At 44.5% G+C, this 12444-nt stretch overlaps 1 protein-coding gene across 1 annotated transcript in view; it reads right to left on the bottom strand.

Annotated features, from left to right (window-relative positions):
- Positions 1–1290: 1290 nt before the first annotated feature.
- Positions 1291–12444, bottom strand: part of SHH (sonic hedgehog signaling molecule) — a 44316-nt gene continuing 33162 nt past the window's right edge. The window contains exon 3 of the mRNA XM_085631973.1: positions 1291–3216. Coding sequence (XP_085488099.1) covers positions 2483–3216 — 734 coding nt within the window. The 3' untranslated portion in view covers positions 1291–2482. The remainder of the gene's footprint in view (positions 3217–12444) is intronic.

Raw genomic sequence — 12444 nt, 5'->3', positions numbered from 1 at the left:
CAAATTGCTCTGCTGTGTTGCGTGAAAAATTGGAAATGTTTGGCCTGGTGTTAGGGGAGAGGCGTATGAAAATGTGTCTTCTAACAGTCTGAGGGGGATACATTTAAGGGACCCTTTTCTCAATCACTATTGGTAGTATGGCAATTACGTACAACTGTACGTCATCCCCGAAAACCACAGCATGGTTGCAAAAGCAGTCAAACAGATAAACATGAGGTTAATGCAAATGTATAGATGCCAGCAATAAGCAGGTTACATACCAGAACATACCTCCGAAGTCATCACCTGCCATTACAGAGGGCCGGGGTTCATATGCACAAAGCTGTGATTCACCAGGTTACCTATTGGGTATGAACTGGGTGTATATGCCTAGCATTGCTCTATGCTGCCTCGCCCTGCGTGGAGACCCCGATGGCATGCGGCAAAGAGCTCTCACATTTCCCAACCTCATCAGCGAGTACCTAATCCAGTTCAGGCTTTCCATTCTGGGACTTTTAGTCCTGGTTTCTTTACGGGGAAATCGAGACTTCAACTCCAATAATGCAAAAGTAAAATACCCGAACTCATGGGCGTGTGTGCCTGACGGTTCTGCTGGTACAGACGTCCACCACCATAACCCAGCGCTACGCCGCTCGCCACCTACTTACAGCATAGGTGAGTTTCGATGCACACTATCCAAGGCAGAACTGCGATTCCTGGCAAATGTAATAAGACGGTGAGCTGGAAAGTTCCTGTGCCTCCTAATAGTGCTTTCGGGTTAGCAACCTGCGTATACACTGCACGACTTTGGTGAATATACCCGATGCAGACGGGGCACTGTGTGTACCTAGAAAGAGTTGCAGATGTAGATACGCTGTAGTTTTCGGACCACTGGCTGCATTTCCGGAAACCCCTTGCGAGACACTAATTCAATAACTACTGTATTGGTACAACAATGGCGACACGTTTTTCAACATAACTCAATAAATCCCTCTGCTCGCTGAATAACGAAGCCCAACGTGATATAAAAAGTTACAAACAGTGAAAAGGTGAAGCGATCAGCTCTCGTTTTCATAAAGAGGTGGGACACACTTTTATTTTCGTGGAAAGAGAAACTTGGATCTCTAAACATAAGCAATTTATATAAAATAAAAGGAAGTATAAAGTGAAGTGCCCTTGGAAAACAGGTGTTTTCAAAAACACTGTCAGGTCAAAAGTTGGCAAAATCCGCGAGACCCTCAAGAATGAAACGCTCAGAACAAATCATTGCAGTGAATTCAACAACGGGTAATAAATCAGGAAACAACGGGATTTCGTAGTTATTATATTCTAACCAGTTTGTGCATGGCACATTTTATTACTATAAAACTATTACAAAATATTCAAAAATACATTTTAGTAAATTTACAGCAGTTATTCCTCGATATTTTTTTATGCAAAACGTCTTTTTAATCCCTCTGTACAAACTACAGTCTTCATCCTCAGGAATTCGTCACGATATGTGCGCGCTTTTTAAAAAATATTATCTTCTAATAAATTCTCTTGGAAGTTAAAAATAACAGTTACTGTCGGCAAATAACAAGTTTTTGTAACAGTCTTAACTTTGCAGGAAGTGGCCAGAACGTTTTAAGAGGAAAATATTAAAACACAAATAAGAAAAAAATATATATATAAGGGATGTAGTTACGTTTTCAAAACTATGTTTTTAAATTAAAATAATATATTCTCATATTTTACACTATTTCAAAAACGAAATGTGATTCGGTAAGTAATGATCTCTCAAAAAAATCTAATTTACAATTCTGTGTATAAAAATATAATTTATGGACCCTCGAGAAATATGTATTTTAATACGTTTCTTTAACCGACGAGATATATGTAGATAAATGCACTGTATTTTTGTTCAGCTGAAAGTTTCAGGACATGAATGACACATAGAAAAATAGACTCTGCGTATTTTTTCCTGGCCTCGCAACCCACTTCCTTTGTGTGTTACCAAGTGCGGCCAGAAGAAACAAAGCATAACTTGACAATAAATTATCGACACAAAGAATTAAAGGCTCTGGAAGGTCCCATTCATATCATTAAAAACATCAATTGAAATAACAAACAAATAAATATCTAGGGTGTAGGGGGAGGGGGCGGAAAACTTGAAGAATAAAACAAAGCAACAAAAAAATAGGCCTAAAACACAACACAAAATGAAATCGTCTGCCGTACTTCTTTACTTGACGTCTATTTGGCGTGTCCTGCTTTTATTTCTATTAATTTAGCGCTTTGAAGAAATTGGCTTTCAGCTGGGCTCATCTGGCATTCCCGAAGAAATAAATATCCAACAGGCAAGGGAACAACGGAACAAATAAAGACTACAACAATAAAGGTATAAAACATAACAAAGATAAACAAACTTCCGGGGTCTTTGTTTACTTAATGTCTACTTTGGACAGTCCTACTTTTGTTTTAATTGTTCTGAAAGTGTTTAAACTGGCTCCCAGGCTGGTTTTCAGCTGGACTTTGCTGCCATTCCTAATGGGTGGATATTGTCCTCCTGTAACACCCATGTCCCTATCCGGTAGAGGATCTCTGAGTACCAGTGCACTCCCTCTGCCTGAGAGGACGCTGGCGGGGAATGGCTGGAGTAGTCTTGGGGGGAGAAGAAAGACAAGACCCCTAAGCCCACTCTCAGAGGGGCGAAGGCCCAGTGCGCCCAGCTGTGTTCCTCAATGACCGCGTAGCAGGAGGCCAGCACCCTGTCTATGACCACGGTCCCGTGTGCAGTGACGGGAGCGTAGGCCCCCGTGGCCTCCTCCAGGTACACTCGCTCCACCGTGGCTTCCCTTAGCCCCCGGCCTTCCCGGTCCACTGTGAGCACCCGGTGCCCCGGCCGCACGCTGCTGGCGAACATGGAGCGGAAGCCTGCGCTGCTGAACGTGGACCGGAAGTCGCCCCCGCTGTCATTTCCTGGGTGCGCCTGGGCTACAAAGAGGAGGTGAGCGGCGGTCAGACGGAGCCTCTCCCGAGGCCGAGAGGTCTCTATCACGTAGAAGATTTTCCTGACCGTCTCCTCCTTATCCATGAACAAAAGGAAGTCGCTGTAGACCAGCTTGCCCTGGCCATCCGCGGCGAGCACCCTGTTCCCCGGCCGCAGGTCCTTCACGGGAATCCTCACCCCTTGCTCCAAGGTCACCGTGGCAGAGCCTGGGAAGCAGCCTCCCGATTTTGCAGCTACCGAGTTCTCTGTAAAAAAAAAAAAAAGGACAACATAAATGCCTTTTATTAACGTTGTATCACTTCAAATGTGAGTTAACACCTGTTCATTGATTATTAACAGAGCGCGTCTGTCTTGTTATTTTAACTATAGCCCACACACACCGGCACATGTGGGACTATATATAGATAAAGGAAAGCTAAGGAAAGAGATAAAACAGGAAAGAGACAGAGTGGTATGGAAAATGGTGACATGCAGAAATACTGAGGGGAGCGGGTATGAAAACAGAAATGTATAGAGAACGCTGGAAGAAAAAGAGAGAAAGCGAGAGAGAAATATAGGTCGCCTCAAAGACAGTAACAGGAAGATAGAGACGGCAAATAGAGATAGCACAGGAGATAAAAAGATAAGAAACAGACAGTGACAAAGTGAGATAGGAGGACAGATACACAGGCAAGGGATCACAGTTAGAGGGAGAGACATACAGAGGAGTGAAACGCAAAGACCAGGAGCTATTGATAGTGAGAAAAACGAGACAGACACGCTCAGACGGTGTCCTAAGTAGCTCAGACTAGTTGCAAAAGGCCTATACTTAGGCAGGAATTGTATGTTTTTCGTGCCTTATCGTACATCATTACACTTTACAAATGCATGTAATATTTAAAGTTCCCCATTGGTGTAATACATGTGTGAAAACAACCAGCCGTACCGATTACATGCAATCTCAGACCCGTATGAGCATATAACACAGAGCTCAGCTGATGGATGTATCTGTTAGATAAACACACTGAGCGTTAACTCGTTTGCAACAACACTAATGACGTCCCAGGGAAAGACAAGGGGGCGAAATTAGATTTTATTGATTCGCTAACGGCTTTATCGCACCTGCTTAGTAAGTTAAACAGATCAGAGGGAGCTCCTGGGAAAGACATGGCAACAAACAAGCTCTGCGCCTTGTGTGCAGAGGGGTCCTGGCGAGCAAACAGCACCCCTGGGCGGCGCTGCCCCCTCGAGGCCGGCCCCGCTAGCGCTTTGTTTGCACATTCTGGGCGCGATGAATACATCAAGTAGTGGAGCAACTCTCCAAACATGCCAGTGAATTGGCAGAGGTGAGAAAATCTGCCGCTCCGAGCAGCCCTTGTGTGGGCGCCCCTAATTAAAACCCAATAAAGGGTTGCCATTGTCGTCACAGGCTCATGCAATAAATGGAGACACTCTTGGAAGAGAGGGGCCACTTCCATTTTCACTCTCCCATTTTCTTTCTCCCCCTAACTCCTGTTTGCTCAGGTGCACAGCCCCAAAGTGCCAATTCACACACATCCCCTCCAAACCCCTGAGCCCCACAATCCCTGTTTGCACAGCAGGGCCGCATTTCCAAGTCACTTCAGACGAGTATTTGAATTTTAAATGCAAGAGCTTGTTTCCAAATACTTGTTGAAGCCCCCATCAGTCTGCCCTCCGGGCCCCCCGTCTCTCATCCCCATCTCTGAGACAATAATTCAGGCCTTTGGGGGACCCTGTCTTTGCATTCCAGGCTACAGGACTTCACTTTCTGCAAACAGAGATGTGCATGGAAGACCCTGTCCGCCTCAGAACTACCCCCTTTTAATCTCCTCATCAGATTCCCCGTCATGACACGAGGTCTGGACGATTCTCATCAGACCGAGGCAGCGGGGTGCCGGCCGAGCCCCCTCCACCCCCCGGAGTACAGTCACACGACCCCGCATGACACCTTAATATTGCCCTCCGTGGCTCGGCCTGTCTAGAATGCTAAACAGGAGATTTAGATCCCGCAGCGAAATAACGCGGAGGCGGATTAAGATGTTCTTTTGGGCGGTGAGACCTCGCGAGATTCATAATTAGGGACAACCTGGGACCGTCTTTACTGCCAGGAATATATGTCTGAATCAGGTACATGCACAGATAACGCTGAACTGAACTTATGAGGTGCCAGGTGGATGAGTGGATGGATGGATTGATTTACACACTGTTACACCAATGGAATCTTTGCCCCTGCTTAAATTCTAGACAGAGAGAGCTATTGCTGGAAGGCCTGCGGGCAGAGCGAGATTGGTGAGCATGGGTGGCTAACTGGAAGGTAGACGCATATACATTTAAAGTACAAGCACAATAAATTTTTCAATAAAAATGTAATTGTTTAAAAAAATGAAACTATGCATAATATATCAATGTGTAATGTGTACTGTGGTCCAGCAAAGCTAACTTGTACTTCTGTTGGCCTTTACTAGCCTGGCACCAGCAGTAATCAATAGCATTAGTCCACTATACCGCAGAGGTACCCATTATGAATCTTTTCACTGTACACATACACACGCACAGCACACCTACACATGCACTCACAGATGTAAGAGAGGATGTATAATTTGTAATTGTTTATATTGGTCCAATAATTACATCAAGAGGTTCTGAGTACAGTATCTATCTATCTATCTATCTATCTGTCTGTCTGTCTGTCTGTCTGTCTGTCTGTCTGTCTGTCTGTCTGTCTGAATAATTCGGAAGGGAAAGAGCAAATGCAAGAAGGAGCAGTGTGTGTATGTTTGATTAGTATAGATGAATTGAACAAATTAAGCCAAATTTTCACTCTGAAGAGGGTTACAGGGTTACATCAATGAGCTCTCAATACCCCCAAATAAATGAATATGGAAATAAAACCTAAGTTCACTGTCAGCAATCACCAGCCGCATCAGCACGACCTGCAAAATATTATTAAAAGTTAAAATTATGTTTCTATATTTTAGTTAGACGTTTTATAGAGAGTCCTGGTGTTGCCTAGTGGCCACTCCAGAACACTAGTTTAGCACCTTAGTGCCCGCCATTCATGACACTTGAAAGTTTGTTACTTTGTATAAAAGCACAGTAATAGATGATAGACAGACCTATATGCGGATATAGACAGATAGAACAATGGATAGATATAAATGGATGGATGCATGTTTTTATTAGAATGCCAATATAATGTTGACAAAAGAGATTTGGCATCTGAAAACCTAGGAGCGTCCATTAGAAGCTGGGCCGCTTCATTTTCGTAAGATGGCATTTTATTTGGAATTTCGTTAAGCCCATATGAACCAAGTAATGGAAAGACTGCTAACTTCCTTCCTTTCAAAGCCGAAAAGGGCCTTTTTTTCAGACGATGTTTGTGAGAAGTGCAACACTGTCCAGAGGACCTGAGATGAAAGACAGAGTGAAGGGTGAAATTGAAATTAGGGTTATGTAGTCATTTACCTACTGAGAGAAAAATACCCCTTTTGGATGTCCTGCAATGACCTGTTACTTTGTGTTTGTACAGCACACCTCTGCCATTGCCATGACCTCACTGGCTGCAGGTTTTCTGGAGGGTGACTTTCTGCTTATGTGTATTGCTTCCAGCAGACCATAGTCTGTATGGAACATAGGAGTGAACATATCTCCTCTGCATTCCAGTGTCTCCCCTTGTCCCTATATTTCTGCGTCAGTATGAGTCTGTGTCTCGAAGCGCAGGGATGAACCGGCTTTTTATTCCACCGGACAATTCCCCAGTGAGCTGGAGCCCATGGGGGCTGTTTTGAAAGCCCAGAGCTGCTATGATGCCACTGTCATTGTCCCCAGCACCTGGGGTTGATTGCAGCAGGCAAGAGAAGGATTCAAGAGAGAGAGAAGTAGAGGGTGGCAGGGGGCGGAAAGAGAGAAAGCGAGCAGAGGATAGAAGAAAAGACCGAGAGTGGATAGGAAGAAAGAACTTGAGCGAGAAGACAAAATGAGCTGGGCAGATTTCAGCATTTATGCCAAGGCTGATTTTGGTTCTCCAGTCCCACCCTGTCCAAGGGTCACTGGCACTCGAGCATCTTCCATATTTCCTGATGTCTATCTCTCCCTGTGTCTCTTCCCATTGCTTAATTTGTAAAACAATATGTACGGGGCCCCAGAGGTTTCCTTATGGGCCTTCTGTTGGTGCTGCCAAATACCAGAGCTGCAGAATACCAAACCTACTTAGCCTTGAGTCCTCCTCATGCCTCCTTTTTCAAAATCCTTGACTTTCTATTGCTTTATCTCACTTTTGCAGGTTCTTTTTTTTTTTTTTATCTCTGCTGCCCCTTTTTGTTGCTGCTTTTTAGAATTTCTCTCCCTTCTTCTTTATTGATTTTCTGCCTTTCTCTATGTTGCTCTAGGTCAGTCTGATGATGATGAAAAATAGGTTATGGTCCCCAAACATGGTTACTAGTGACCACCACATGCACCACTGTCTGCACCTCGTAGTGTTCCTGTCTTTAGAGCCCGGACCCCCCAATTAGTCCCCAGCCCCAACCCCAGCACTCACACAATCAAACTTGCCAGACCAAGAATGTGGGTTGAAGAATGGCCATGTTTAATAACCAACAGATAACATTACTTCATAAACATAAACATGACAAATATTCTTTAAATCACTTCATCAAATCAACTTTACATTTTTACATATTTACAGGGGTAACCTTTGATCATAACCACCGGTTATGAATTTATCTACTTCCCCCAGCACCAAGGGGCCCTCAGGCTTGCCCCTCTTACTGAGAACCACGCAAGGCGCAACCCACCTGCGTCCTTGAGTGTTGAGCCCCTAGCCCTTGATCCTTGTCCGTCCTTTCCGGGGCCCACCCCTCTACCACCAGGCTGCGAGGGAGGCGTTCGTGACATGGTGCCCTTGCCTCCCCAGCCGGTGTCCCCATTCTCTCTGCGAGGAGCTTACCGTCTCTCCCCTCAGTGCTGGCCTTGGGAGTATGTAAGTATGCCTCCCGTTACCCTGGAAATCAATGTTTTGTGGGCTCTTTTCGCCATAACCTACCCCAAGCCTCTAAAACCAAGGGACGGGTGGGTGGGAGCTTGCCACTGTCCTCGTCCAGGGGTCGGCTTCAGGTGAAGAGAGGGCGAGCCAGGTAAGACCCGGGGCTAAATAGCCCCTACCCTGACTCCCCCCCCCTTCCGGGCCAGGCCTGTGACCGGAAATACGTCCCGGCCTGACCCGGAAGGACTTCGCTAGGCCAGCAGCCCACCAGGCTGCTGGCCAATCCCCAGAACATAGAAACACAGGGGGGGCGTGGCTTGGGGCCTGGGGGGCCATGCCCTAATGGCGCGCTCACCCAGGCTCGCGCTTCTCCTAGATCATCTTTTAATGTTGGTGTCTACCAGTGACTATGTCTCTCTGTGCCTCTATCTCTCACTATCAGTGTCTCCACTATCCCTGGCTTCCCAGAGTCTCTCACTGTCTCTGGTGTCTGCCAAAGTTAATGTCTCCAAGTGTCTATTTGTCATCAGTGTGCATGACTCTCTTGTATCTCCTTGTCTCTGAATCTACAAAATGTCTGTGTCTTCCGGTGTCTGTTGGCCAACATATATCTCAGAGTAAGTATCTCCTAGAATTAATGTCTCCCAGTGTCTCTGTGTACCAGTGTCAATGTTTTTCCAATTTGTTTCACACTGCACTGTCTTCTTGTGTCTAAAACTCAAGTGTGTTTACAGTTTCCTTACAGGTCTCCCCTCTCTCTTCACGAGGGCCCCTGTATTTTCACCGGTCTCGGAAGTCATTTCCCACCACAGGCCACACCATACCATACCATACCATACCATACTATACTATACTATACTATACCAATCCATACCATACCATACTGTACTATACCATCCCATACCAAGTTAAGCCATACCATATCATACCATACCATCCTAATGTATATATGTATGTGATAGTTGTATAGTGAAAACCTCCCCGAAAGGCAGCACAGTGTTTCATTGTGTATTACAAAACAATAATTGTACCAAACCATAGTGTACCATACCATACTATATAACTCATCATATTTAAAGCTATGCCTTGTCATACTACGCCACAACATACAATACAATAAACTATAGCATAGGGTTGAACCCTTACTTTGTTTTTTCCCTAGTGGGCTGCAAGCTAGGAGGCGGAGTTCAGAGGAGGATGCGATGCGGTAGCCCATCCGTGCCCTGTGGGCACATTCTTGTCATAATCTCCTGCTGTGTGGGACTGGTTTGAGCGTCTTTGCCTGATGTTAATTCGGTTTCTATTCCAGCCCTGCTACTAAACTTGTATGATACAACATTCTATACCGTACCATACCATTCCATACCACATACCATACCATTGCATGCCATGCCATAGTGAGTCAAGCCATGCCCTGCCATAGCATATCACGACATGCCATGCCATACAATGCCATACCATACCTACCAAACCGTTCAGTAACACACACCATACCATACCATAGCAAGTCAAGCCATGCCCTGCTATAGCATGCCATACAATGCTATACCATGCCATACCATACCTACCAAACCGTTCTGTACCACATACCATAGCATACCATGCCCTACCATACCATGATTGTCTTGCTGTATTTGTGTATGTATGAGGTACTTGTATAAATCAAAGCTAGACGAAAGTTAGCAGTGTTGGATTATGTACTACAACACATCACACAATGTCATGTAAAGCTATGCCTTGTCACATTATACCATAACATACCTACCCTACCTCTGCATAACGTCACAAACCACACCACACATTACACCACACAATGCCACTTGTGCAAATGAAACTCTACAAACTCATCACCTATGCAGATAAAGAGTTGTGTTGCATGTTTGAAGTTTTCCACAAGTGTTTTTTCTCAAACACTCAAATTCAGCAGGCATTTAACAAAAATGCGCTCTTTCAGTAACGCCAGCCTTAACTACATTTTGCTGAAGTAGCACGTGGCGCTCGTGAGTGAACACGGCGCGTGCGCCGGCCGCCACTTCCAGGCCCAAGAGCCGTGACCGCGAGCAGACACTCGACAGACAAACAAGGATGTCTGTCCAGATGGCAGAGATGAAAGGCCGCTCATATTTTGACGGCCATTTACATGTTTTATATGCAATTTAGACGAAGAAACGCGCAGTCCCGGCCGGGTCTTGATGGAAATTAATGAAACCGGGCCCATAAATGAATCAGCCACTCGTCTTGAGCAGTTCGGACGTTTGCGGGGCTGAAACAATGCGCTCGCCTCGGCCGCAGTGGAAATGAGTTTTGGCCAGACCGCGGTAATTGTGGTGGCAGGGCAGGGCTTCCCCTTGTAAAGTCAGCTTACACATCTCCATCTCGGCTAATCAGAGCCCCGACGGAGCGAGGGATCGCGCGGGGGCAGCCGCCCCTGACTCATTTACTAGCGAGGCAGGCCAATAAAGCTTGCGGTCAGCTCCCATAATTAAAAAATGAAATAAATATACGTTTGACAATATTGCTCGCCTTCCGCAGGTCCGAAGTGATGCAAACCATAAGCCGTCGGCCTCTCAGCGGATGGGACCAGCAGCCTCTTCCTCCCAGGATAGGGACGAGCCCCTATTCTTCCTGCATGTTGAGCAGCCCACCCCCTGCCCCCGCCGGGACAAACTAATTTTGCAGATATAATTTAACAGACCCAGCGATATTTTAATTAACTGTTATATGAGTGTTAAGTTATCATCAAAAGGAAGTGGTCCAAATTGAAAACATGTTCCTTTTACGGTCAGCTCCGCGTCTTTTATAAGAGGCCTGCGATATCTCAGGGAGGTGATGTTTGATCCTTTACTACTGTAGAATTTCTTTGCCTTGCATCTGTGAGTCTGCCTTTGTAGAGCATACTTGTAAGTGTAATGTGACACACACACTTTACTTGCTTTCTTCTTCCATTGCACAGTGCTGTTGTTTCAAAACCCATATATCATGGGGGTGATCTTATACAGTCAATTATTTCCCAACATTTACAGAAATGCTATAATATCCTTATTATACATTTTATCAAATGAAAAAGCTTAGTCTTACAATTAGTTCCTTCTGACCTATTTAGTATTTAAGTTTGGCAATCCTTTTAGACAATGAAAGTGTCAATGGACTCTGTTCGACTTCATCACTGCCTTTTTTTAATTAGGGTTATCTTCATAAAAGGGAGACGCAGTGTGGACATTCTGATAGCAGTGACTGTCATTTGTTAGCTGGACACTGCAGAGAGCAGCTTCGAAACCCATTCCTTATAAACACAGTTGACCTTCTTAAATGCAGTTTAATGTATAGTAAACTAGTTAAATGGTATAGTACAATATCATATTCAATAATCATTTCATTGTTTATTTCAAAAAATCACCTTTTCAATGATCAGCGCAGGGCCGGCTGACTAAGTGGGCTCATTTTAAATTGACATTTGGGGTCCCCTGCCCGCAACTTGTCAGCCCATATTGTTACTGAGGATGTCCAGGATACACATACTAATTTCATAGTTTCATATACCACTAAAATAAAGACAACAAAAAGCATGAAAATAATCCTCAGCTACTAGAACACCGTGGGCGCCTTGGGTGGGAGACAAAGCATTTGCTGACCAGTGCCAGTCTGTCTGTAGCTGAAGCTACAGATTTCAAACTCTGTCCATCCCAGACTATGCCCCCCTAGAAACTGGTGATCATTTCATTTGAAAGGGATAAATGTCCCAATCCCAGCCATGTGTAACAGTACACAAATAAAGATCTGATATAACAAGTGTGTAATGTAACACCAGAATAAATAAGTACATAAATAAATAAAACCTAAGGTCAAAGTTACCAATCAACACCTAAGGCACCACAACCTGCAACCCAAGGCATTACTCTGAGTGAGTTAACGTTGGATTTCTTTATTAGTTCATTTTGATGTCATATGACACTACCTTGTGACCACCTCAGAGCATTAACTAGACACCTTAGGCTCTAACATTCCTAGTGCTTCAGACTTTAATATTACTTTTAATAACACACACATTCCACTGTTTTGACACTTTGTATTTTGTAATTGTTTTAGTCATTACCTAACTCATCCTGAACACTCCCCCCCCCCCCCCAATGAATTGCTTTGTTTTCTTAAGTGAATGATGGTTACTGAATAGAGTTAAGTAGCACATAGTTTTGATTTATGCACAGCTATCTAATGCTATAAAGAAAGGACTAGTGATTGCATCAACCATGTTTGTATCTATCGTGCATTTCTTGTTGTCTTTATATTTGTGTTGCATTTTGTATATCAATCAACGTCATTGTGAACTTCCCGGTATTCGGGTTGAAAGGGTACAATGTATGTCCCATCATCGGGGTAATAGTCCTATTTTTTCTCTGCACCATCACAAACATTTCTATTGATCAACCAAGAGTGTGCTGGCAATACTGTAACCCTTCCATTCATTTCTGGAAGTAACTCTGCTGACTCCAAT

The sequence above is a fragment of the Triturus cristatus genome, chromosome 10, assembly GCF_964204655.1.
Source record: "Triturus cristatus chromosome 10, aTriCri1.1, whole genome shotgun sequence".
NCBI classification, from domain to species: domain Eukaryota; kingdom Metazoa; phylum Chordata; class Amphibia; order Caudata; family Salamandridae; genus Triturus; species Triturus cristatus.
Note: the sequence above shows the minus strand (reverse complement) of the source record. Positions and strands in the feature narration are given on the sequence as shown.